Source organism: Acartia tonsa, chromosome 12 (genome assembly GCF_053477335.1).
Source record: "Acartia tonsa isolate MP-2025a chromosome 12, ASM5347733v1, whole genome shotgun sequence".
NCBI classification, from domain to species: Eukaryota; Metazoa; Arthropoda; class Copepoda; order Calanoida; family Acartiidae; genus Acartia; species Acartia tonsa.
Genome location: NC_137271.1, coordinates 29,884,485 through 29,912,332, shown reverse-complemented (window position 1 = coordinate 29,912,332; position 27,848 = coordinate 29,884,485). Strand labels below are relative to the sequence as shown.

At 32.5% G+C, this 27,848-nt stretch overlaps 2 protein-coding genes across 2 annotated transcripts; both read left to right on the top strand.

Moving 5' to 3' along the window:
- The first annotated feature begins 536 nt into the window (after positions 1-536).
- Positions 537-17,674, top strand: LOC145333291 (uncharacterized). Its single transcript, XM_080178419.1, has 22 exons — positions 537-692; positions 1,111-1,186; positions 2,035-2,238; positions 2,615-2,689; positions 3,253-3,311; positions 4,289-4,349; positions 4,582-4,668; positions 5,038-5,095; positions 5,677-5,986; positions 6,363-6,449; positions 7,378-7,645; positions 8,654-8,706; positions 9,490-9,549; positions 10,457-10,601; positions 11,220-11,301; positions 12,033-12,112; positions 12,684-12,766; positions 13,729-13,854; positions 14,278-14,388; positions 15,047-15,202; positions 16,483-16,595; positions 17,393-17,674. The coding sequence occupies exons 2-22, from the start codon at positions 1,179-1,181 to the stop codon at positions 17,672-17,674; spliced, it is 2,508 nt and encodes an 835-aa protein (XP_080034545.1). The 5' UTR covers positions 537-692; positions 1,111-1,178.
- Positions 17,675-17,678: 4 nt separating this feature from the next.
- On the top strand, positions 17,679-27,216 carry LOC145333289 (uncharacterized). Its single transcript, XM_080178418.1, has 13 exons — positions 17,679-17,802; positions 18,700-18,742; positions 19,072-19,214; positions 19,332-19,458; positions 19,765-19,873; positions 20,616-20,674; positions 21,409-21,490; positions 21,865-21,926; positions 23,063-23,130; positions 24,331-24,404; positions 25,407-25,443; positions 25,855-25,893; positions 26,821-27,216. Exons 1-13 carry the CDS (start codon positions 17,679-17,681, stop codon positions 26,892-26,894), a joined length of 1,041 nt encoding a protein of 346 aa, XP_080034544.1. The 3' UTR covers positions 26,895-27,216.
- Positions 27,217-27,848: the final 632 nt, after the last annotated feature.

The following is a 27,848-nucleotide window of genomic DNA, read 5'->3' as shown; positions in this document are numbered from 1 at the left end:
ACATTTTCTGCAAAAAAAATTCTTCTAGCTTCAAAAATAAAAAAATTATAGCCGTTTGTAATTTTTAAGTAAAAAAGGACCTCAAAACAAGGGTGAAGGAAGCGAAAATTGACTTTGACTTACTTAAGGTCGGAAATTCATCATAACACAGGGGACTTGCACAAATTTTTTTAGCACTCTATCTCTAATAGGAACTGAGATAATATTCCCCCCCCCCCCCCCCGACTGATTAAGGTGCGGCAAGGGGCAGATTAAAATGAAAAACCATAGGAATTAACCCGATCGGCCCATCGTGGTTAAAAAAAACTGGCATAGATTTTATGATTTTTATTTTCCTATTCGTGGGAAGTTGTCTACAGTACGATACGATATATATTTTTTTAATAAGGCTAATAACCGGTTCTAATTTAACGGATATAAATTGGTTTCGAAGCCATACTGGGACAGTTATTTCTTGCATCGTATTATAAACAGTTTTTGCGGATATGAAAATGTACAATACAATTCAAATGAAGTAAATAAATGACCACAGGGCAAGAACTATCAGTAGAGCAGCCACAGTTTCAAAAATTTCAAACAAAATCTTCGAAAAAGAAAGAAAAAATCTCTGAAAACTCCTCAACTAAAAACACAACTTTTGAAAAATCTTCTAATTTTGAAACACAGGAATCTAATAAAGAACTTCATGATAGGTAATCATTAGTAAAATAAAATATTACTCTAGTACCAAAATTTGTACACTTTTTAATCTATAATGAGGTCGGATTGTTCTTTTAGTATGTTCCTATTGGCATAAATTAGTGATTGGGTATCTGGACTTTCTGCATTTATTATTACAAAATTTATGTATAAATGAAAGTGAGAGTTAGAAATAATTCTATGGACCATGGAAAGAAAACGAAGTAACAGGTTTTGTCTTATTTTCATAGTAGCTTTTGATTATTTTAGGTTAGGTAAATGTTAATGATTGCCCCGCAGGGTTAGAGGTCCCACAGTGGCTAAAAATAAGAGAAAGGCTACTGTGACGAAACCCGATACTTCGTTTTCTTTGCATGTGATCCAAATATATTATGTTCTCTATAATAAATATATCGAATATTTGTACTCTAGGATTATGAGCTATACAGCTGTCCAGGCTACAGAAGGTTCGAGTCCTGTTGAGAAGTACAATTTCATAAATGCTTATGTAAGTATTCTTTTGTGTATTATTGGTATTACTCTATGTTTTGGTCAGTTGGGTGGTTCTAGCCTCCAATAGGTTTGATATATAAAAGATTGATTTTAAAAAATCAGTTTTTGAAATTTTTTTTTTTTTGTTTTCCGTACCTACCTTTATGGATAGCTAGATATCTAGACATCCAGGGGCTCTGACACTTTTTTGCTGTCTTTTTAGAAGTAGAAACACCCAACATACATATATATAGAGTATATTTAAGAACCCACTAATTTCTATACGGTCAATCAAATATATAATAAAGACATGGATAGGACAAAGGTTTTAGCAAAAAAAAATATTGATCTACCATTGGTACCTAATTAGTTTTTTATTGCTAATAGCTTAGCTCCAAGAAATGGGCTTTGGGAACATTCCCAATTTTATATTTTGTGAAATATATAAATATTTGTTTTATATTGGTGTAAAAATATATATCTCCCAGGGGCCCCATGTAAGGTAGTGACCTTAAAATAGCCTAAAACCTGCCCTGGACCGATACTTTGCTTCCCTGAAAGTTGTGAAACCATTAATATTGCCTGACTACAACTAAAACAGCCAGAGAATGGGAATGTGATTCTGATAAACAATTCTACGTGAAAAATTCCCCTCAACCGCCTTCCCGTTTTTCTTTCCTTCTTACCCACTTCCCTTTCGGTTACACCAAAAACAAGTTTTACTCCGTCTTTACTTTAACAAAATATTTAATTTTTGGCAATTTCAAATGGAATTAATTCTCTGAATAGCAGCCCTTGTAAAACCGCATTCTTTACTGCTATAATATGATAATTATTTTTTAGATTAATAATCATAATGTTTAGGTCGGCATTCCAGGCAAATAAGAATACAATCAACACAACAGCCATATTCAGCACAAACTCACCAAGAACAGACGACACCAGCACTGTATATAAAACAAGCAAAGAGCTCAAACAACAAATAATTACAAAGAGACCAAGAAATAATAAACGTGCAAAGAGATCGCCGTATTATGTGCCTTTCGGGAATAGAAGACCAATCATAAGGAAAGGGTTAAATTATATCCTTGAAAAAAAAACTTTATAACCATAGATGTGCTATTTGACACAATACTCCGGCTTACATGAACTTCAAAGGGAATTCCAAGCAGACATCACATATTTAGTCACATATGATTCATTCCAACGGTACGAGCGACGAAATCCAACTATTTTTAGGTGGCTAATTATATATTGACGGAATAAAAAAATAACACCCATGTCGCACCAAAATAAGTACACGTTTTCACCAATAATTTGACCGAATTGTCACTACACTTCATATAGTCCAATTTACTGATTAAGGATCAAAATCTACAACAAAATCTACAACAAAGGTTTTTTTAAATAAGCTAAGGCATCAATTGAACCTTTAAAATCATAGACATCCCAACGAACCTCATATTACTCCTGGATCCAAGGTTCTTGTGAGAACAGGTTATCTAGTCAATCTACCCAAGTAAGTTAGAAAATATTAGTGCTGCTACTCTATATCTCGGTAATGTCCTTTGATTTGATGCTAGTGGTTTAAAATCTGTTAATATTAATTGATATATTCAAATTTTGTAATCAATTATGATTTAATTTTAGTAACTGTTTCTTTTTTATCCTTATAAATAAGAATAACAGGATATCTCTTTGTCTATCTGGACCGAAGGATCTTACTAAATGCTGAACTGATATTGTTCTCCTTTACAGTTTAGCTTCTCATATGTCCTGAGAAGGTTTATAGCTATTTTAGAGGATGGTACTACAACCCCTTCAAGAGAAATCGCCAAAAATTAAATTAAAATATTTAGGCAACGCCAGTGTATGCCTTACTGAATTTTACTTCTCACAATAGTGCTGAAACTTTTCTTTTTTTTTAAAGCCGCTAGTCTAAAATATAGAACTCTGAGCTAACCGTTGTATGACTACGCTTCAGTAAAAGATAAATGAATAATAACTTATTAGACTTACAGACAGACTAAAAAGGCTATGAAAAGTTTCTTTTATTTGACATGCATTTTTTTCTATTTTTAGAGAGTATGATGTGTCTTACCCTTATGGAGTAGGGGGGACTAGCCCTCTTGATCAAATAGGTAATTTATTTTTTTGATATATTATATAAATAAGTTTTGAATAAAATAAATAATATATACATTGCAGTGGATTAGCTGTTGAAGTATTTAACTTTCACTTTTTAACCTCAATTTCCTCTTTATTCCGTTAAATAAGAAGTAGCTTATAGTGCCCATAAAAATTACCAATGATAGGCCTGTATACATTTTAATTGACCAATGGTAAGATATATACTGGCCTATCATTGGTCATTTGTATTATATGACGTATTTTTTCAGGTACTATAAGCTGCTTCGTTAAGTAATAATTATGATAAAAATTCAAGAAAAAAGTAATTTGTATCAAATGTGTTGTTAACGTCAAACTTACATTATTGAAAATTTGAGATTGTGCAAATCTATATAATATTAGTATCATCAGGGTGTCTGTATTTTGGTTGAACTGATCGGGGGTGGGTTTTAGTCTATTTTAAGGGGGATTAGAAATATGAATAGAATTTTCTCCACAAGAAATAAACTACTTGATAAGGTTTTCTTCCTTTAAATTTGTTTCAAAAGACAAAGAGAATAATTTTTTGTGCCATATCAATTAGGAAGGCGGGGATTGTAGGTTAACTTGACGCACAAAAATATTAGACCAATATTAAGATTGTAGAAAAATCTGCCTAGCCGTTCAGGCGATCTTAGCAGAAATACATATAACTAACTATCCTATTATATAAAGTAGTAAGCGTTTTTTGTCTGTCCCGAAGGATCTCGCTAACTGCTGAACTGATATTGTTCTCCTTTACAGTGAAACTTCTTAAAGGTCCTGTGAAGGTTATAAACTATTTTTGGGAGGGTGTCTTCACAAATTCTTTTTACTCTTTTGAACACTAATTTAAAATAGGATGAGGTCGACTTTTCCCCCGTCTTACCTTAAGTTCCCCTAGAGGCTTCTAGGGGTCGTATCCGCTAGTTGTATTATACAAAAAAAAAAAAATTTCTTTTCTATTAAGCTGCTGGGTTTAGATTTGATGATTGGATACTTAACTCAGCTATAGCATACTTCTTTGGCAGGTAGTTATTACTTTTTGTCACCCGTTTGACTGCAGCCATTTGTCTAGTTGGGTTACACCAAATTTTCAGGAAGGGAGGGGACATTGGGCTTAGCTTTAAATTACACTGGGACGCAAATTTTTATAAAACTTTCGTTTTCTCAAAACTTTGTGTATTTTTATCGAATTTTGATTGATTGGTTTCAAAATTTTCAACCAATAATTAAATTCTTTATTTTTATTTACATTTTTAGATTTGTGTTACAGCCATTTGGAGTTCCAAGTTTGACGGATTTACTTTTCCAAGCGGCACAAGCGGCTTTGTCCCTTATTAGTGGAAGGTATAGTTACATATTTTGGAGAATGTCTTCAAAACCGATTAATTCCCGCTGGATTAGAACCGGTTCTCAGCCATTTACTAAAATGTCATATATATCATCGTATTTAAAATTTGTCTTCGGCCCCTTTTGGGCAAACAAACCTGGTTTTAATCTTTATTATTTTTTTTATTTAATATCCGCTAAAAAGCTGTCTATATTACTATGCGATAAATAACTTCCAAAGCTATTTTAAACTTTGTTCTAAGCATATTAGTTGGTCCAACATCGTTAGATATTTTGAATAATGAAGTCATATTGGACGCAATTTAACAAATTAATAATAATAAATAATATTTACAAATTTTTATATTATTTTTTTGTTTTGTTTAGGTCTTTGACAGGTTTCTTCAGTGCTTTAGAAGAGGTTGCTAACAGAGTTTTTCAACGGGTAATTCACCTAGCAATATCAACATTAAATATTGAAAATATCAATAGATTTATAAATTGAACTAAGACATAGATAAAATAATATTAAGAAGAATTTTTCATTTCTTTCCCATAATTCTAGATAAATATTCAAGTAACTGGATATATAAATGTTCTTTAAGATCTTGTAAACGGCTGGACTGATCATTCCATAATTTTCGGAGTTCAGAGTAGGATTTAGGCTATTTAGAGTGAGTCTACGTTAACATTACCCCTTGTGAGATTTTGACCCAATTAAAAAGACAAAGCCCATATTGTCCTGTTGTGACGTCATTTCGGGCTATAAGAAGGGAAGGGGACAGGAAAATCTATCAAAGGAGATGAGAGAAATGGGGTTCTCCTTTCCCTTTCCCGAAATTTATGACGTTACTACTGGACAAAACGGACTTTGTCAATAAAAAATACTCTACCTAAAAAGAAAACAAACATTTCTTAATTTAAATAAAGATATAAACATGGAACAACGCCCCATTTATAGGGTGAGAAGCCATAAGTCTTTAAAAATCTAATTAAAAATCTCAATTTATTTATTTCTAATTTCAGTATTTATCAACAAGCGCTATCAGACAGAAGAGAGAAATACCAGACGACACATCAATACCTCAAATTAGCATTGAAAAAGAAGTTAGTAATAAAAACAATACTGATAAAGTGACCACAGATATTAGTGATATTAGTGAAAAAATGGAAGACGAAAACAGTGAACAATTTATGATGGACTTTTTCAACATGGCCGGGTTTGGAGGCACTGATTTTGCAGAGATGTCAGAGAGAATGGGGAAAAAGGCGTTTGAGGATTTTATTGCCTCGGCAAATGCTCTTTTATATGAACATGAAGAAAAGCGAAGTACAGGTAACTGGAAGGGGACAGAAAATAGCCTGAAACCATCCCAAGATTTTTTTGTATCCAACTTTGCGCATGTAATGTTCAATATGCCTTCAGATAACCTAACTAACAACACTTTTTTACTATCAATTTATTTTTTATTCAATGAGTAAACCCTTTTAAAAAAGTAGTTTGTTTATCCGTTAAGATCTCTTTGAACCCAGAACTGCTTTAAAGTTCTTCATCTTAGGGAATCTTTGTTAGATCTCAGGTTGGTTTTATTTCTAATTTGAAGTTAGGGGATGGTTTAGAGTTTAGACCCATTTACTTCCCTCTTTCACACTTGGGAAATTCTAAGCATGCAACCAATTGTATTTTAAATGAATTTTTATGTTTTATTTAGATGCTATGGATGCAATGGTCGAGGCTATGACGCAGCCAACCCCAACAATCAATCAATCAACACAAAATTCAACACAAGCGGAAACAGGTATGGACAATAAGATATATAAATTTGAAAGGATTTTAATGTTAGAGGAAGATTTGAAATCTGCATTAAATTTTAAGGATTTTTTTTATAAAATTCGTTTTTGTATAATTCTTTATCTAAAAGCGGAAATACAATTTAAGTTAATTGATTTTGACATTTGTGATTGGTCGATGGAAAACTATCTGTGCTCTGATTGGAGAATCTTAAGTGTCGTACATCATTCAACCAATTAGAACGCAGGTAGTTTTCAATCCACCTATCAGGGATGTCAAAATTAATTAACTTAAAATGTATTTGCGCTTTTAGATAAAGAATCATACAAAAAACGAATTTTATAAAATTTCAAATCTCCCTCTAACATTAAAATTCTTTCCAGCTTATATATCTTAATGAACAATTATATAGTCTTTTCGCATATATCCTATTTGTACAAAGTTATTTTTCAGAATCGGACCCTAAATTTGCCTGTGACCCAATTATTTGTATTTAATGTTATTTGAAAACTTTTTTATTTAGACTTTTTGGATCAAGTGAAGTTCACGGTAAAATGTTCCTGGTAACGATTATATCCAAATATCTATGAACTTTTATGGCTGCTAACAGCTAAACATTGGAACGTATAGCTATGCTCGCACAAAATTTTAACTGACAAAGGAAGGCCTACAAATAATCTGGAATAGTCTTGTTTCAATGATGTACAGTTATCTCGCAGTTCACAATAATGTGCAAAAAGACTAAATCTACGTTTCTTTTCTACAGTGAAGCTTTCCCTGTGCATTATTTAATGTTGGATATTCCAGATTATTTATTCTTATGCCGCTTTACACATTGTGCTGTTGTTATGTTCATAGATTTTTAGAGATAATCGTTACCAGAAACACTTCACCTTGAACTGCACTAAATTTAATATTTCTTATGCCTTTTTTAGAAATTGAAGACAAGGAGGATAGATTTTTTGACTACATCGAAGAAAAACTCCCAAACTTTTCCAACATGATTGAGGACACAGTGCCCAAAATAACAAAGCTCATAGAGAATCAAGAAATCCCCGATTTGGAAGATTTAAAATTACCCGCATTTGGGGATTTTGAGCTGCCCAAATTTGACATCCCTATCCCAGAGATTTTTGATAATTTTGCCAGTCAAGATGTTTCTGGATTGTTTAATATCACAAGAATCAATGAAATGCTACCAAAGTAAGTTATTATTTTCATTCATTTTCAGTAAGTCTCCCATTCCCTCGATATTTCCAGATAAGATAAGATAAATAAGATTTTGGTAAATAATAATTATTTGAAGATTAATTCATTGGAATAAGGTGATAGAAAAATTTATTTTCGTAATATTCATCAAGCTTTAAATTAATTGATAGAAATTAGTAAGTTTTTCCTATGCGTAGCCCTGCGGGACCCATACCTGCAGTGCCTTATCCTTGCGGGGTGACCCAGAACCCATTTTAACCTTACTTAACCTGACCTAAAGAGAAAACAAACAAACGAAATACTACCTTTCAATACATTCACACTGAATGAACGCAGGGAGTAAGGGAGGGGACAATGGGCAATTAATTCAATTTAAGAGGGTTCGCTGAAAAGCAATAAAAACCAGATTTTTCAAGAAAATTTTACCAAAATTGTTAAGGGATCATGGTAACCAAATTTAGAACAAAATTAGTTCTAAGAAAAAAATCATTTACTTGAAAATTAAATTATCAACACATCACAATGTAGTAAACATTCTGTAATTAATCACTAGAAAAATCTGATTTCTACCACAACCCTTCTTATATATTTATAACAGACCCAAAAATTCAAGCGGTTCTTAGATTATTTAATACATAAATATCACAGTAGAGTTTCTATACATGAAAAGACATTTTCTTGGGAAAAAATATTTGTTAAAACCAGCGATAGATAACAAACTTTTCTGTCTGCATATTCAAAACTAGCTCAGCTAGTTAGCGGGGCATTGATGCGCAAGTCCCCAAAATCAGTAAGAATCTGCTGTATTCGTGCACATTCCCTTTAAGCCAGTCCCCAAAGTCTGAGACTCCTTAAAAATTTAATATTCGATCCATTGTCCCCTCCCTTACTCCCTGGAATGAACGAATCGACAAATAAATGAGGTCTAAATCAGCAATCTAAATCGAAGACAAATTTTCCCCTGTCATTAAATGCACGTATTTATGTCCTTTATTATTGTAGAGATGTGCCTCAGTTGCCCGTGGGAGGTTATGTTTCTATAGCATCTTTATTAGGTAAGAGTTTTGGTACCTGTGTTTAGTGCCGCAGGAAAATGGGGATATATGTCAAAACTTTTGGCCTACCAATTATATTAATGTCATAGTAGAGGGAAAGAGAAAGGGAATGGGGAAAGAAAAGAGACTGGGTATAGGGTATTTCCTGACGTCAATAGAATAAGTGGGCAAAAAGCAGTGACATATATCCCCATTTTGCTAGGGCGCTACAGACAGCTACAGAGTTTTGATAAATTTTAACTTGATTAACATTCTCCCTTCACTGGAATGCACAGGGGTTTGCAAGAGAGTTGAGATATATTTTTGATGTAGAAAAAGGGAACCGCAATTTTAATTATAGATAATATAATTAGGGAGGGTAGAGGACATTGAACTGTAAATAACACTAGAACCCAAAGTTTTATAACCAAGTTTTCTTATCACTTGGCTCAAAAACTTTGGGCACTTTGATTAGTTGGTTTCATACTAGTGCCCAAACTTTCAAGAAGGCGTTCTTTTGTTTTCATCTTTGCATTTGGTACGTACATCAATTAATGACTATTGTCTTATTCCTTAAGATCCCTGAATAAAACACCTACTTTTTTAGTAAAATTATTAAGATGATTAAAGTCCCTCCAGAGATTATGACGTCATACGATAGAATAGCCAATAAGAGGCTAGCATAAATTTGACCTACATTGGTCAATTACAGGGTATACTGACCTCTCATTGGCTATTCTATCATTTGACGTCATAATCTGTGGAGGGACTTTAATCATCTTCCAAATTATGTTGATATTTCAGGAATAGCTGTTATCCTACAATTATTACGCGGGAATCTTGTAACTCCAGTTGACAGATTAGGTTAACATACAATACCTAGTTAATTCTAGTTTTTAGTAGGGTTTGGTCGGATACTTATTTCTCCGGATATTCGGCTGATTTCTAATGCCGGATATCTGGTATTCGGCCGGATAACCGGATATTCGGCATTTTAAATCAGCCGTATATCCGCTATCCAGATAGTTTTAATATCCGGTATCCGACGGATATTGAAAATGACCGGATATCCGGCCCAACCCTAGTTTTTGCAAAATTTGAAATTACAATATTTTTGAAAAATTTCTATTGATGCGCCTTGTTGGGGAATATTAGACTTTACATTTCCTTATTTGTTGGCTTTAAATTAAGGGTACTTTTATTAAAAATAGATTGGTTGATGCAAACTAGATAATAGTGTTTAAATCTTGCCACCACTAATTTTAATCAACATAAGATGTATCTTGATTTAGGGTGTACATCGTTTTCACGTCTTATTCCTTAAGATCGGTCAGTTGAATTTGAATTGCCGAATGTGTACACAGTTTTCTTGGTGTTTACATTTAAATTTTGATTTCTTTTTTGGAAGTTTGAAGTTTTTTAGCTGTAATAAATATTGGGATAAACTGAGGAAACACCGAGGAAACTGTGTACACATTCGGCAATTTAAATTCAACTGATCTTAAGATCACTAATAAACTGTATATTTTGTAAGCAAGTAGGGAGGGGAATAGGGCTGTTTATTACACTAGTCCCAAAAGTTTTATGACAGCTTTTTCTTAATCTTTGGCTTTGGGGACTTAAATTTTAATTGGTTGGATCATCAATTTAGTTATTTATTGTAATCTACAGAAGGTGTAATTTTGTTTATCATCATTGGGGATGTACATCAATGTATTCGCCATTGTTTTATCCCTTTAGAACCCTGTATTGTATGAATTAAAACATTAAGACACGACAGCTAGCAGTAACCTACCATTCATAGCCCCATCCTATATTGATGAAGAAAATCCATTCATAAACATTGATTATTATGATTACTACGACTATGCTGAACCAGGAAATACTGTTGATCAAAAAGATAGCAACAGGAAAATGCTTATTTTATTTTATTATTTTGGTGCTTTTCTTCAAAGTTCCTAGCGAGCAAATAACCTTCTATCCTTATTTTTTAGATAAATTGAAATCAAGAGGGTAGCATGTTTCCTATAATTATAAACCCTCCAGTTTTGATCACAAATTAACCAAAATTAATACAATTCATGCTCAAACAATAAAAATAACAAAACAATATTGAATTTTGAATCTAAACATCTTTCCAAAGTACTACAGCTCGAGACCTAGCCCTCGTGGAGAATTTTTGTCTACATAGAGAGTACGGGGTTCTGTGCTCGACTAGGCACTTTGAGGGAATACTTCTTGCAATTTTTTAAACATTGCAAATGATGGGAAGATATATATTTTCTGCAGATTATCGAGATTACTATTACGTTTTAAACTTGTAGGTAGTCAGATAAATGTTAGTTAATGTTATAGAGTATATGATCTTATTAGGAAACCTTTTTTAGTAATGTCATAAATATATATTTTAAAACAGCTAAGTAAATCACATTTTCCCTATATATTTTTTTCTTTCCTATCGAATAAAAGTACGGACAAAATGAGAAATAGAAAAATTCAAGTATGAGATTTTGTAAATAAGCATAATTTGACAGAAAACTCTCCATAAAAACAGAATCACTGCCAACTTTTGTTGGGGACAAAAATTCTCAAGTTGGAACAATTCCTGTTTTTGAGGTAATTTTGGTCCAAGGAAAAACGCAGGAGTGACAAGCGTCGGAGTGGACACTTAACTTAACCTAACCTATTTTAAATCATCTTATAGGTTTTCTAAATACTTAAGCTCTGCGGGGGGGCTTATTTATATATTTATACCTTAACCTAACCTAACCTTTATAGAAATACCTAATTAACTTCATTCGTTTGTCCTGGCACCGTAATTTTTAATCCAGTATAGCTTCGAATACGATTTATTTCTGATGGATTAAAACCGTTTCTGAGCCTTACTGAAAAATCGTGTACAAAATTGTAGACAAAAATATATTTTATATTATCATCCTATCATAGGACAAATCCGACATATAAAATTTACTAGGCTAGCCTAGGAGTTAGGGATTTCGTAGCTGTACATATAAATAGATTTTGAATACTTAGGAAACCCTGGCCTAATTGTTAGGCTATTCTAAGAAATTTTACAAGATTTGGCCTAATGTTATATAAATCAAATAATGATGATAGTTATTTATCACTTCGTATTATAAACAGCTTTCCGCAGGTATAAAAATGTACAATTATAAGATTAAATCCTTTTTGTTAAGCCACGAAATGCAGAAGGTTCGTCATTTAAGTCCCCCCCCCCCTCTAACGACAGCTAAAAATCACGTATAAGTTTCGTGATTTTTGTCGAATTAATTTCGTTGTTGGTATAAGTTAGAAATATTCCTACCTAACAAAATTTATATTTTTAGGGAAATGTACCGATGGATGATATATACGATGATGATTTGATGTTGGAATTCTTCAACAATACAAATTTCACAGATTTTAGGAATAGTTTCTATTAAATGTGGAAAAAGAAACGGGGTATCCTCTATTAAAAAGTTGGAGCAAGGAAAGAAAGCGGTTAGAGCCCTCCGCAGGTGCTAGAAATAGACGACACCCGCTACTTAGTTTTCTTTCCATGATCAAAAAAGTTTTTAGATATAAAATGAACATAGAAAAATCTATTTAAAAATAGATTAATGTTTAATGCTAAATAAAGAAAAAATTTAATGGATAAATATAGGAAGCCAATTACAAAAGACAATATGAACAGACTTAATTGAAAGCTCAGCTACTTCTTAATTGTCTGTCCTTAACAAGAAAGAATAAGTAAAAAAAAGATTTATATTACAGAGTTTTTATGAAATTCAGCTCATTATTAAGTAAAATAAAAAAAACACATCTAAAAATCAATTAAGATTTATAAACAAACATTACTGATTAGGCCATAAGATTAACTTTTTAAAATTTCTGCACTGAAGTATTCTTTTTTGGAGTTATTGATGCTGCGCTAATCATGGACAAAATTATCCTTGTTCTAATTCTTAACTATATTTATTTGAACTATGAAATAATAGATATGATTACAATGATCAAATGGTTTCTGGGGATTATCTGAATTATGATTACAGCTATGACTATACTCCTACCGATTATTCAGGTAAATTCATTGATGAATTGATAATCCTATTATATAAAGTAGTAAACGTTTTTTGTCTGTCCCGAAGGATCTCGCTAACTGCTCAACCGATATTGTTCTCCATTACAGTAAAGCTTCTTATAGGTCCTGGGAAGGTTCTAAACTATTTTTGGTGAGGGTGTCTTTCCCCCCTCCCCCTAAAAAAATATTTTTTTACTCTTGAAACTCAAATTTAAAATGGGATCAGGTCATTTTTCCCTCTCTTACCTTAAGTGCCCCTAGAGGCTACTAGGGGCGTAACCGCTAGTTCATTTAAAAAGTAACAAGTAGTCAGATGGTGTATCTGTATCTGGAAAGATCATGCCTACTACTGAATTAAGTAGATAGTTTGTTCTATTGTTTAAAGAAGTACATCATTTTTTGTTTGTAGCTAGAGAAATCAACATTTTACAATTTTAAAAATCAGCTGGAAGTCTAAACCTGACCCATCTATGGCAATCCCTCTTTCCAAATTTTTTTCAAATCATCCAACCCGGCTTTTGATTTAAAATTTGTGGCTTAGTCGCGGCTGTCGAGCCCTGATTAACCAATTAGACAAGTAGAAAAAAAACACCAAAAAAAAGACAGACAAAAATAAATAAGCACAGAGACTGTGGAATGTAGACTACTTACTAAAATATTCCAGTTATAAAGAGGAGCACTAATAAAAAAAAAGTATTCTAATGTAGAAATTAATTCCAGGTATCTAAAGGGATACGACAATGGCCGATAAATTAATGTACATCCCCAACGTAAATAATCAAAATTACCCCTTCTGTAGCTAAAAAGTTAATGATTGAAACGTTTAGACACTCAACTTAATAAACCAATTATGTTAATGTGAATTAACTAATAAGAAAACGTTATTATAGAACCTTTGGGACTAGTTTAATTAACAGCCAATTGTCCCCTCTGTATCTGGCTTAATTATTGTTATTTATCAGATTACTACTCCCCAGGACCCCTTCCAGACTATGGTCTTGGCACTCTGGTGGATAAAGTGAAGCAGGACAGACAGAAAATACCAAACAGAAGAAATGATTATGGCTACGCTGATAGAGCATATATAGGTTAGTTTATGAATTCACAAAAATATACAAATAAGATTTGCTAGCTGTATCAGTCATAAGGTACATTCAAGGATGCGGGGATGTAATTTTTAAAGAGTTTTGATAGATGAAATCAAAAGACCTAATTTTACTCTATATTAGAGTACAGTATTTATGAAGTAAAACAATATAAAAACTGTGAATTTTACCCAAAAAGGAAAGACACATCAATATTTAAATGTTCTTAATGTATAGTAAAAAATAACCCAAAAATCTTAATAAAAATCTATATATGCGCTATTATTCTTATTTTTAGCTGTGAAGTATGATTCTAATCTACAGGTGTCAGAGCATATTTTTAAATACTTTTCAAAAATAGGTTAAAAACAGTTTCATAGGTTCGGAAGAAGCCAAACTGGAAATAAAAATTATAAAATTGTACAGGTGCGCCACCAGGGAAAACTGATGGAAGGATAAGGCACAGATTAAGAAAAAGAAAAAAGATGCTCTATGTGGATGGCAGACCTCCGAAATACCCTTTCTCTGTTACTAAGGGTAAACAGTATATGGATCATGGAAAGAAAACGTAGTTGCGGGCTTCGTCGTATTTTCACGGTAGCTTTTCTCCTTTTAATAGCCTCTGCTGTGGCGCCTATTTCCCTGCGGGTCAAAAGGTACAGTAAAAATACGACGAAACCTACAACTTAGTTTTCTTTCCATGATCCCAGTTCATTTATCTGCTTTTTTTTTGGGGGGGGGGGGGGGCATGGAGTTAGTTTTGTAGTAATGACGACCTTTTTATCTCAATTCCCTCCCACTTTTCTTCTCATTTTATTTTGCTTATTCATTACACCGTTTTTCCCGCATTAAATGAATCTTTTTATAGTGCCTATAAAAAATGAAGTCATACTGGCCTACTATTGGTCAAATGTTGTATACTGGCCTGTCATTGATAATTTAGTAGGTACATTGGCCTATCAGTAGTCATTTGTACAGTATGGCGTCATTTTATATAGGCACTTTAAGAGCTCGCATTAAAGCTACCTTTTGGACATTTGCCATGAAGGACTCAAACTAGCTTTCTAACATAACCAAAATTAATCAGAATAAAAAACAAACATAAGTGAATTAAATTGATGGATGGATGGATGGTTTACTTTACTGCCAAAAGGATGGATGGGTCAATATTGCTGAATTGTTTCATTATTTGCAGGACAGCCAAGGCCACCTCCAGGTAGACGGCCGCAGCCTGCCAGAAGGCCGTCAGCAACAACATCCAGACCCTCCTTACCCAAGAACCATCAACCAGTATCAACTGAAAGTCCAAATAAATCCACAGGTTCAAAGCCAATTTCAGGTGAAAACACAGGTAAACATTAAGATTAGGTTCAAGGGCGTCCAAGCATTTTAATATTGGGGGGATAAAACTTTTTTAAGGGGAGGTAAAATGGCGCGCGAAGCGATCCGCAAATTTTGTTTACCCCTCCAATAAATTTTTACCTCGGGGGTAAAATTTGCTTGGGGGGGGGGTAATCACTTATTACTCCTAAAAAAATTGTCACAAAAATTGTTTGGGGGGGGGGGGGTAAATACCCCACCAAGGTAGGGGTAAATTTTAAAGAAACATGATAAATTGTATATTAACACCGGGTAAGAAACAGATCTATAGTATAGATCTATATACAGACTACCTCCCTTCATTTTTCAAAGACCTCTTTCGTCTGCTTCTGAATAATTTTCTGCTACTTGGCTGTGTAATATATAAGCGATACCATTGGTTGATTTTCAATGACCCAATAGAAAGGTTGCACAAGACAGTTGCGATGGGGAGATACAGTTATTTAACTTTTTTCCCTCTAGTGTTTTACTCTAATGGGTAAGAGATAAGAATTAAGAGATTTTAAAGTCTGCCATTAAACAATGCCTGAAAAGCAAAATAACATAATATAAGTCGTATTATCTAAGATATGATATGATATGATTTATTAGCAGTAAATTACAGATTAATTTTACAAATAATTTAATACATTTTAAATTACATCAATTTTTATGGATATATTTATTTACATTGACATAATTAGGGTAACTGTACTACAGGGCCTTTAAAGTCAATCTTGACTGTCCTTCGGCCCAATTTTTATTTATTTTCTTAAAAATATTTACAAGTTTCACAAATAGTATAAAATAATACTAGCTATTTACAGGGTATGGCATTAAAGTAGCTTACTGGTTGCGATATTTAAATTATATTTATATTTTTCCACAGGGATAACACTTTCTCTCCCTGCATTGAAATGTTTTGTACTTTGATATACACTTATTTTTTACATATTTTTTAACAGCTTTGGATGAATTTAATGATCTTAGCTCACCTGCCCAACTATTCCAAATTTTCGGGATTTTTACTGAAGGGAAAGTTTCATAGATTTTATAATTTGGCTTCTCTACTCTAAGACATTTTGATCTAGTATTTTGCAATGGTGTAATAAAATTAAGCATACATTTGGGAAGTTTGTTTTCTAAATATTTAGAGACAAATTCAACTACATTAGTATCCCTTAGGTCAAAAATGTTAAGGTTTGGTTGTCTTTTTGTATATTTGTTAGATTTTTCGTTAAAATTCCTCCCATAATAGAAGTAATACTTTAGAGGATGATAGTGATTCTTTACCGTCAATCCGCCGGCCATCCGCCACTGTAGATCTTAACTCATTCAACGGATTCAACTCGTTTCCAGCTAACTTTTATGATTCAGTTAATCAGGTAAGGACAATGAAACAGAACAAAAGTGTTTTATTTAAGGCAGCTACTTTATAACTGAGGTTTGTATTTAAGTCCATACCAATAACTATTTTTAAAAAGCTTATCTTTTTTTTCTTTTCTTTTCTTATCAACCCGCGACCGTGGCTCAACACGTAGCGCATCCGCTCGTCGTCGGGAAGGTGGTAGGTTCGAATCTCGGTCCGACACCGCGTCATAACTAACGACGTTAAAAAATGGTTAATACTGCTGCTTTGTCAGGTGCGCGACATAAATAGTTAGAGTAGGGTGGATGCTTTGGCCCAAAAACAGGCTCAACTCACTACCATGCACAGCTAGGACTTCTAAGATAAAGGTCGTGCAATCAAAGGGTTGGTTGTCTGATGGGCAAATGGATGCTTTACACCACAATCAAAGGGCTTAGGGCTGACAACCATATCCCATATTTATAAAAAAAAGCCACATTGTTACAGAAACACGGACAAAATTGTCAGCGGCCTATGCTCCCCCTGTGGAGTGAAAACGGCTTGTTACTTTTTTTGTGACTTTAACTTCTTTTTTAAAAATTAGGTACCTAAAGTAGATATTTTTCTAAGTGGAGATCTCGTTAACTATGTTCGAAAGAGTTTTTCATTTTCATGGAAGCTTCACATATACCCGGGGATGGTTTTAGGCTATTTTATTATCCCTTTAGATATAATAGAAAACATGTAATAGTGTCACTAACATATATGTCAAATTTATTTATTTATGTAAATTCCTACAATTACAAAAAAAATAGTTTCCATTGTTTAATTTAGGCTTTAGACAACGACAAACCCACTAATACAGGAAACTACAACAGACCTGATAAGTACAAACCAGAGCAGACTGCCTACAGACCAGAACAAACTGCCTACAGACCAGAACAAACTGCTTACAGACCACCCACCACCACAAGTGCTCCTGTTTACCTGACAGATAGGCCAACACAAAGACCTGCTTGGAATAGGAATGTGCTTTTTAAATTTATTTTAACTATAGGAAAAGAATTCGTCCTATTCAACCTTCTTTTACCTAATCCATTTGGAACTCTTCTTTAATAAAATGTTAAAACACAAACCTGTAAATAGACCGAGTACCTGGGCACCGCCTCATCTGGCTACTCGTGCACCTGTGGCAAGACCAAGTCCTCCCAGTCCCTCTCCACCCCCTCAGGCGTCCTCACAGGGTATAGTTTCTTAGAGTAGGAAATGTTTTTAAAATCCTAAACGATAGGTTTACTAATAACAAAGATAAATAAGTTCCTCAATCAAATTTAATAAAAAGAGGATTGCAAAAAATTCTTTTATAATTAAACTTAATTTTCTTTGGTGTAAATGATTTTTTTTCAAAGTCATGGTTACTCTAATTCTCTGATTCATCCAACTAGAATTTTGGATATTTTGTTGAGATAAAGGGTAAAGCAATGGATCTTAAATACGTGGATATTTTGACAGAGGATTTTTATCGTCAATTTAGGTTGCTAATATAGTCCTATATATAGTTTAATACGGCCTACCATGGTCAGTGGAGGTGATTGGGTACAGTCATAGGTGGGGGGGAGGGGGGATCGTGGTGGGTAGTAACGTTATATTAGCCAGTTGGGAGAAATATTTTGTCAGGGTATGCGAGAATCTCTAACAATATCCACATATTATATATCCATTTGTAAAGCAGATTTTGGGTGAACTGAAAATAGTTGCCGAATGTGTACGCAGTTTCCTGAGTGTTTTCTCATCCTAGCTCAATATTTACTACTAGCTAAAAAGCTTCAAACTTCAAAAAAAAAATCAAAATTTAAAAAATTCAAATTTATAATGTATAATGTATAAATCGTTTATACATTCAAATTTTGATTTTTTAAAGGGAAGTTTAAAGATTTGTAGCTAGTAGTAAATATTGAGCTAGGATGAGGAAACACCCAGGAAACTGCGTACACATTCGGCAACTATTTTCAGTTCATCAGATTTTGGGTTTTAACCAAAAGGAGGTGGGTATAAATGGGTTAATATAGAAGAAATATTCCACTTATAAATTTCTACCTGAATCCTTGTCCCTGACTATAAGAAATTATACATTTGTCAAGGAGGATCTTTCAAGTTTCCCAGCTTTCCAAGTTTTCCAACCAGGTGCATTATACAAACATCCATTTAATGCTATTTTAGATAGCAAAGATATGGGTAGAAGAGCAGTAAAAAATAGCCTAAAACCTTCACGGGACCCTTTTAAAGCTTCCCCAAAATGGAGAACATAATTAGTTCAGTAATAAGAGAGATCTGAACATTAAGTAAAAAAACTAAACTTCATAATATATGAAATATAGACGGGTAAGTGTCTTTTTCATATAAAGCAAAAATATGTTTGCAAGCTCTTTTCAGAGCATTTTTCTTGTTTGCTCTTTTGAATAATATCATCAATATGATATTTGGATGGAATGTATAAAAAGAAATATTAATAGTTTCCAACTCCCCTGGGGCATTGGTAATAGTGAGCCCAGCAATACACCTGCATCTAGCAATACTGCGAGGCCCCAAACTAATACAGCCAAACCAAATAACCACAATAAACCCAAACCAAATGGGCTAGATTATAAAAATCCAGGAAAAATGCAATATTTTAATATAATTTTTTGAAAAAAATAGGAAAAAGAGAAAAGAGTTAAAATACATTGAATTTAAAATAATAGTTCATTAAAATAAAGGCATTTTTATATTACAGAAACTGATGATTTTGATTATGATGTTGACTTCTATGTTGACAATAATTATGAATATATTGACACTGAGGAAGTCAAAACTCTGCAAGATCTGTTTGAAAGAAACAGACTTTTGAATGATAAACACAGGTATGGTATGACTTTTCCAGTATGGCTTAGAAACGGATTAATATCCGCTGGATAAGAACCAGCTCTCAGCCATGAAGAGAAAAAAATGTATGGCATGTCCGCGGAAGCTGTTTATATTTAATACGATGTCTATAATATTACGGTGACTGTTTTCTTATAAATTTTAAGACCAGTCTTTCTCTGTTAAAGGCTAAATACTTCATACTATTTGTTTGCTTAACTTATATCTGTAAGTTCTAAAAGTATATGGCAATCCGAAATTTTTGTTTATAAGTAATATAAGTAAGTTTATAATCTTTATTTCAGTGAAAGTCTGGAGAAAATTGACTTTGATTTTGAGCCAGTTGACTATGGAAACTATGACTACCTGGAACCTGGGGTGCTAGACTTCAGCAAACCTCCCAGACCAGTTCAGGTAAACCTAGGGTGCTAGACTTCAGCAAACCTCCCAGTCCAGTTCAGGTAAACCTGGGGTGCTAGACTTCAGCAAACCTCCAAGACCAGTTCAGGTAAACTTGAGTCCTAGATTTTAGTCAATAATCCAGGACAGTTCTTACAAGCTCAGTTGCTAGACTTAAGATTGTTAAAAATCTTTGATGTTGGACTTCAGTAAATAACTTACACAATTACATTAATTTTGGGTGGGTGAACTAATTTACCTAACCTGTAACCATTAAAATAAAATTAATCTTATTTTTTTCCACAATTGCATTTCTGTCTCAAATTCAAATTCAAATGTTTATTGGGACAAAACAACATATACATACATTTAATATTCAACATTTATAAATGATAACTACATTGCATTAAGAATTTATTAATAAACTTATTCTTTTTGTAAACAATGAATACTATAGGTGTAACACAATATAATACAAGTATCCAAGGACTGAAAAACGCCTGGGGACGGTGTTGACAGCCTTTTAATTTTAAATTTAGATTTAAATGTTTTTATATAAGTAATTAATGTCTGAATGAATTACTATTTGTATAATGTATTCAATTTTTGTGTATATTCAACAAACTGAAAGATATGTTCACAACTTTCATACAAGCGCCTTTTATATTTTTAGTTATGGGTATATATTATATAAATAATGAAAATAATTGATTTAGTAATTAAAAGATAGCTTTCCAACAATTATTTTTCATTTCAGAATCGGCCAAGATTTTCACAATCTCCAGCAAGACTTGGATTCAGCAAAAGAGTAATCAGGTACACTTTATATTTAAAGGAAGCCTGCAGGAAATACACCGCTCTAACTGCTGAAAGACTGTCACAAGCATACCCAATACCCTAAATAGATATAAAACTTCCAGCTTCAATAACAAAAAGCCCTAATATAAGAAATTTTAAAGGTTTAAAAAGTCTTTTTAAGATGGAGGATTCATATTTTGGGTTTGGTGAATACTTTTGTCTATCGTTAAGCATTTAGAGCGGTTGATTACGTGCAGGCTTTCTTTAAGCCTTTATCTAATCATCTGCTTCGCCTCTATCCTCTGAAGGTTTAGCCCCAGAAAGGCACGGGAGCTACCACCACCTTCATTCATAATTTTAAAATGAAGATTATTTTTCTTTTATGAAGAGTGATAATTATTTTTTAAGAAAAAAACTCCCAAAGCAAAAATTCTAAGCAAAACCTGTTAAATGAAAATTCTATGCTTACAAAAATATAAATAGATATTATACACCTAGACAAACATTTATATCGCCTTATACAACAAAGGGAATATTAGCTTTCACAAAATTCCGTAAAGTTGTGAGTAAGATTCCAGTCAAATGCGCTTAATAGGTCAAATTGTTTTTAAATATGAGTTTAATTATACTATGTATTTGGTCAACATTAAGAACAGTTAGACTTAATAAACGCATTTGACTGGAAGCTTGCTCACAATTTTACAGAATATTGCGAAAGCTACTATTCCCTTATTTGTGATTTTCCCTCATAGAAGACCTCAGCCACAAATAAACAGACCAATAAGAAGGCCGTACAGATCCCCGTCGGTTCAAGTTCCAAGATTTCATCAACAGGTACTGAAACTTATATTTTTTTCTGTGGATAAATCAGGTAGATAGCAATTAAAGAATTATTAATTTTGCCCTAAAACCTCCAACTTAAAAAAAATATCTAGTTCTCTGTTAATTGCACTATTAGCTATCAAAATATCTAGGTCTATCCAGAGAGAAAGGGGACAGTTGGCTTTTTATTACACTATTCTCCAAAGTTTTATAATAACGTTCTCTTATTCGTTGGCTTAACAACTTTGGGGACTTCAGTTCATGTTGATTCATTAAGTTGAGTTTTCAACCGTTTCAACCACTAATTTTATACATAGATTACAATAATTATTTTTAAACTAATGTATGGTTTTTAATGAAAAATATTTGAATCTTTTGTGTGATAGATTGGTCGAAGAAGAAGACAAAATTATCAATCTACCCCAAATCTTAGAAATTTTAACCAAAGGTAAATCAAACCTCATATAAAAGTTATAGGATGTATGTCTGTCTGTGTATAATGAAGGATCTCCTTAACAACTAAGCTCGAATTGTTTCTCTTTAACAGTAAACCTTTATTAAGAAAATATATCTTTTATATGGGTTTCTTTTACCTTCCCAAAAAAATCTCTCTTAGAAAAAGTGACCTATCCTCAATAATTTTTTTCTTTTTTGAAAGCGAAGCTTTTCTATAATCGTTACCAAAAAGTCCGTACGTCCATTTAAACAAACCGATTTTTTAGTTTTTGACAACAAATTTTTGTATCTTAAAATTATCCTATTCATCTAATTCCTATTAACAGCATGATGTATTTAATCAGTTTTTCAACAAATTGACTTACAATTTTTTATAGACTTATGCATTATTATTCAGTTTATTCAGTTCTGTCACCCTACAAGTTTTAAAATTTGTTTGTCCTTCCATTGTAGAGCTTCGCTTTTATGGATGTTGTCATCCTTGTTAGAACAATATTAATAGAGGAGGATAATTTCTCTAAAGTGCTTGAAAAGGCCTGTGTAGCTGCTAGCTACTCTGAATACAAGGACAACAATTATACATAACCAGTGGAGCTTTCAATAAAGCATAGAATAGACTTAGGTCAAAGCGGGTTACGATTTAGGATATATAGGAGGGAGGGGACATTAGGCTGTTTATTTCTTTAGTCCCCTAAGTTTTATAATAAGGTTTTCTTATTGGTTTGCTTTGGGTTCTTTTGTTGAATTTTGATTGGTTTGTTCATTAAGTTGAATGTCCAAACGTTTCAACCAGCAATTGTAACATAAAAAGCGTTACTTTTGTATGAAATCCTTGGGGATTTTCATCTAATAATCGGCCATTGTCTCATCCCTTTAGACCCCTAAAAGGATATACTCCTAGATATCTATAACTGCAGCAAAGTCTCATAAAATGATTTATAAAAGAAATATATGCTCATTGATTAGAAAATATTTTTAAAAAATATATTTTTAAACGCCAACTATCAACTTTGCTTTTATGCAGTGTGAAACTAATATATTACAAATGATCAAAATAAAGGGGGTTAGTTATGAGTATGTAAAGTTAATCATCATTGTTTATGAATAATTTTTTATTTCTACTTTTAGGGGAAGGTTAACCTATGTCCCAACATTTGCTATTCGACAGCGGGTGGGTCAAAGTGATTTCTTAGACGGTAAGTGGATAAAAGTGATTTTTAATAACATTTTATATTTAGTTTTATTAGTAAATGTTTATTTTCACTTTAAAGATTATTTCTTCTTATTCTATTTTTTATTCTTGTTAATCTATCTATTTAAGCTGCATGATGGTGTTTGAATTTATCAATTAATTATAATTTTTGTTAGATAATTAACTACTCAATATAATTAAAGTAACTTGACCAAAAGTAATAAACAAAGAAAATGAAAATCTACCAACCACCCACCCCTCCTTCATTATTTCGAAAATAGGTGGTGGGGAGTATTTTTGTACAATAAATAAATCAACCGTTTGGCGGTGTACCATTATATCTATTACTAGTAGCTACACCCCTAGAGGCATCTAGGGACACTTGGGGTTGGGTGGGAAAGTTGCCCCCCACCCTCATTTTCAATAGTATTTGTAAAAAGTGAGAAAAAATATTCATGGGGTCATTATTTCTAGGGGCGATTTGTATTAGGGTCGAGGTGGTACTTACCCCCCAAATAAATATAAACCTTCCCAGGAACTATGAGTAGCTATATTGTAAAGGAGAACCATCTCGGTCCGGTGGTTAAAGAGATCCTTCAATATACACAGACAGATAGATATCCCGTTACTTTTTTTACAGGGATTTAGAATAATCTAAATTTCATTGAACTCAAAATTGAATTCAAATAATAAATTGCATGAGTTGTTTGGAATTCTAAAATGACTTGTTTTTGCTTTCCTATTTGAGGTTCAAAATGATTATTAAAAAACTTTAACTTTTAAGCAATCAAAGGAAATTGGAAACTAGGATTAAAAGCGACTAAAATTCTCAAATTCTCCACTTTACGTTCAACTTCTTTTTGCATTGTTTTTTGTTTAAAATTTTAGTAGAGCATTTTTAATAACTAAGTCTCTCATTTTCTTCAGGTGCTTAAAAGTTTGGTTCATGGAAAGAAAACGAAGTAGCGGGTTTCATATTTCACGGTAGCTTTTGATATGTTATTTTAGGTTAGGTTAGGTAAATGTTAATGATTGTCCCGCTGTGTTAGGAATTAGCCCCGCAGGGTTTGCCCCCAGTAGATACTAGAAATAGGATAAATCTACTGTGAAAATATGCAGAAACCCGATACTTCTTTTCTTTCCATGATCCAAAAGTTTCACTTTATTTCTAATCATTTTGTTGAGGCTGAACCTTTTATTTCAGGCTTGGGATCTTATTGGGATTTTCCATCTATGATGGGAGCTGCAGCTGCATGGTTTGTTTGGCAAAATTTTCTTGTAAGATTTCACATACCTATAATACAAAGTAGAATGATGTCTGGCCGTCTGTCTGAATGAATCTTAAGATCTCTGTAATCGCTGAACCTTTTGGAATCTTATCTTATAAAATATATTCTTTTATTGAAGTAGTATGATGTCTGTCTATTCTTTGAAAGTTTATTAATACTTCCAAAACGTCTCTAGAACGATATACATTTTTTTTGTTGTCTAATTAAGTTAAATAAGCCATACTTGACTCTAAGTTGCTTGCTATGCTACTCTATAATTCTTAATGTCAGTCCATTTTTATAAAAAGGTCATATGGTCTGTCTCTAATAAATTAAATCATCAAAACTTTTTGTATGTCTTAACACGAAAGGAAAGCAAACTCTTTTTGAGAAAACTAATCTTGGTTAATAAGTATTTAATTTACAATTCGCATCTATTCTATAAATCATTTTGTTTTTCTGTCTGTCTGTACTGCTTTGGATGCTATCGAATTTGAAACAGAAAAAAGGCATTTTTTTCGGATGTTTAAAAAAAATTATTGTTAAGAAATTTACGAACATGCGCATCTACTACTTAAATCAATGCAGTTTATTCCTTTTGATTGGCTGCTTTGCTACTTATGGATGTTGTCATCCTTGTTTTTTATTTAAATATTATTATATATAAAAGATTGCTTAGCATGAACTTGTAAATGTTTTTTTGCAGGGAATTTTTTCAGATAAATTCCATACCTACTGGACTTTGGACAGGACAAAATCTTTCGAAATCGAAACTGATTAATATACACTAGATACGATCCTGTTATCAGCCATACTGAAAAATTATCGTATTACAGACAATTTTCCACTAATATTGAAATCAAAATCAAATATAAATACCATTGTTGTTGGCCCGGCTTTTGGTCTTTTGAAGCTAACAAAACTGTATTCAATCTTATGATTTTCATTTTAATATCCGCGTAAAGCTGTCTTTAATACGATGCAATAAATAACTAGATATTATTTATTTCAGCGTGATCAAATTTCAACAAATGTCCTGGTTGATTTGGGTAAGTTAAACAGCGTCTGACAGAGCAGCAGTATATTTTATTTATTTTCTTTTTATTTTGCATGATGGTTAAAGCCTTTCTTTCCCTTTTTGTGTTCAAATTAGGGCTCGGCAACCGCGCAAAAGCCTTAAATTTAAACCCAATTCAAGGCAATTTGAAAATGTTTTTAAAAAAAACATTATTGCCGTGTCAATTTGTGTCAATTTAAGACTTCCAGCTGAATTTTAAAAGTTTGGTTTTTCTGAAGCTTACAGGCGACTGGCGCGCGGCTGCCGAGCCCTGCAGCTAAGAATATGAAGCTTAATCAGTAGAACAGAGTAAAAAAAGATTTAGGTTATTTTGTAATTAAAGATTATAAGTTAATGTTAAATCTGTCCTACTATCTTTTTCAATGTTTTTTTTCTATTTCAGTTAATGGACTAGGTAGATCAAACAATGATATTACTATAGGTATATTTTTTAAATCCACAAAATTTAAAGAGGTATCAAAACGTATTTGATAGTCTTGTGGAGAGACTGATTGCTTCTATAGGAAAGTTTCATATTTGTCCTGTACAGATTTAAGTCTATTTTATTGAAATTTCTATTAGACCATTGACCATAGTGATCTAAAGGTAGAAAACAATATGATAATAGTTATTTCTTGCATAGTATTATAATCAGCTTTCCGCGTATATAAAATGTATAATTATAAGATTAAAACCAGATTGTTTAACCCCGAGTTGCTGAACGCACGGGATAGACATAGTTTTTTCGTATGGATGAGAACCGGTTCTAATCGATACGAAGAATGAATACGAGAAAATAATTTCTCGTATTCATTCGAATCCGGTGGATAGGAACCGGTTCTCCATACGAAAAAAATAGCACCACGGGGCTGAAAATCTGGTTCTAATCTTATAATTGTACATTCTATATCCGCGGAAAGCTGTTTATAATACGATGCGAGAAATAACTATTTTGTCCTTGTGTAAGTTAACCTAATCAAGATTAAAAATAGTACCCAATGTTTTTATCAACGAATGAAAGGTAGAGTTAATAAAACTTTGTGTACCCTCCATCATAGACGTCCAAGAGAAGGGAAGGGTAAAGGTGTGAGTAACCCCCTCAAACTTTAAAATCTCTTGTTTACCCTCAATTTTTTTAGAATAGATGAGATTACCCCCTTAAACCATTGAAACCTTTCATTTTACCCCCATCCAAAAAAAAGCTTGGATGTCCTTGCTTCCTCCCTAACTCAACTTTCATTTTTTTTATAAAAAGAAAAAAAATTTAATGTTTTTTTGCGAGGGGTGGAGAATATATCTGTTTCCTTAATAAAAGAATTTTTGGGGGAAAACAATTTCCTTTTTCTGATAATCTTATATTTTATTTCAGATGATATTATCCGAGCTATAGCCTCTTATGATGACTCCAAAATTCAACAAAGTTCTGCTAAAAAGACAGTTTAATCATTATGTTAAAAATAACATCATTACTTCATATACACTATACAGTGTGGTTTAATGAAATAAAAGGTGAAAAAAAGATTTGTTTCGAAATAAACACATACAATCTAAAGTTAATGTTATTAAAAAAAAAAACTATGCTATTGTTAAGTTTTTGTTTTTATAATGCTATATTTGTTTATTATATTATATGTTATTTTATATTTCTGTTAAAAAAATATTTTAATATACGATTTACTCGAGTATTTTAGGAAAAAATTATATTTGTTATTTATAAATATATTAAATTGTATTTTCTCTACCTAATAAATTGGTGATTAATGTATAATATATGTTTTATAATATTTTAATGAAATTTCGGATCTACTGCAGTTCACGGTAAAATATTGCTGGTAACGAATATTGCCAAAAATCTATGAATTTTAAAGTCTGCTAGCCATAAATCAATAATGCATAATTATCTCACAGTGCAGAGAAATGCGCGAAAAAGGCCTATTTTACGCGTTTTTTCTTCAGTGAAGCTTTCCTTGTGCATCATTGGATCTTGGCTATTCCAGATTATTTGTAGGCCTTCTTATACCGCTTAAAATAGTGTGCGGGTATGATCTGTACGTTCAGCCGTTTAGCAGCTAGCAGCCTTTAAAATTCAATGATTTTTGGCAATATTCGTTACCAGCAATATTTTACCGTGAACTGCAGTAGATCCGAAATTTTATTATACCATGGGCTGTGCCTCTAGTTTCTTTTATCTTAGTTTATGTTAGATTTAGTTTGGTACAAGGTAGCTCAACAGGAATGTGCCCCATAGGGTTAGGCCCTTCGCCGGGGTCAGGCATAATATGGGGATTTCTGGGCTCCCTGTGTACTTCGAAAATTAATTTTGATTCAAATATATAAAATTCCTCTACTCTTGAATCTACTTTGTCCGCCTGTAAATATTACCTCAGCATATCAGAT

Excerpts from the sequence above, each read along its gene's own strand:
- LOC145333291 (XM_080178419.1), top strand. Across the intron at positions 9,550-10,456 it reads AACTCCAGTTGACAGATTAG|ACACGACAGCTAGCAGTAAC; the intron begins GTTAACATACAA and ends TAAAACATTAAG. Across the intron at positions 15,203-16,482 it reads AATTTCAGGTGAAAACACAG|AGGATGATAGTGATTCTTTA; the intron begins GTAAACATTAAG and ends GTAATACTTTAG.
- LOC145333289 (XM_080178418.1), top strand. The coding sequence starts at position 17,679 with ATGTTAAAACACAAACCTGTAAATAGACCGAGTACCTGGGCACCGCCT. Across the intron at positions 19,874-20,615 it reads AACCTCCCAGACCAGTTCAG|AATCGGCCAAGATTTTCACA; the intron begins GTAAACCTAGGG and ends TTTTCATTTCAG. Across the intron at positions 25,894-26,820 it reads AAACAATGATATTACTATAG|ATGATATTATCCGAGCTATA; the intron begins GTATATTTTTTA and ends ATTTTATTTCAG.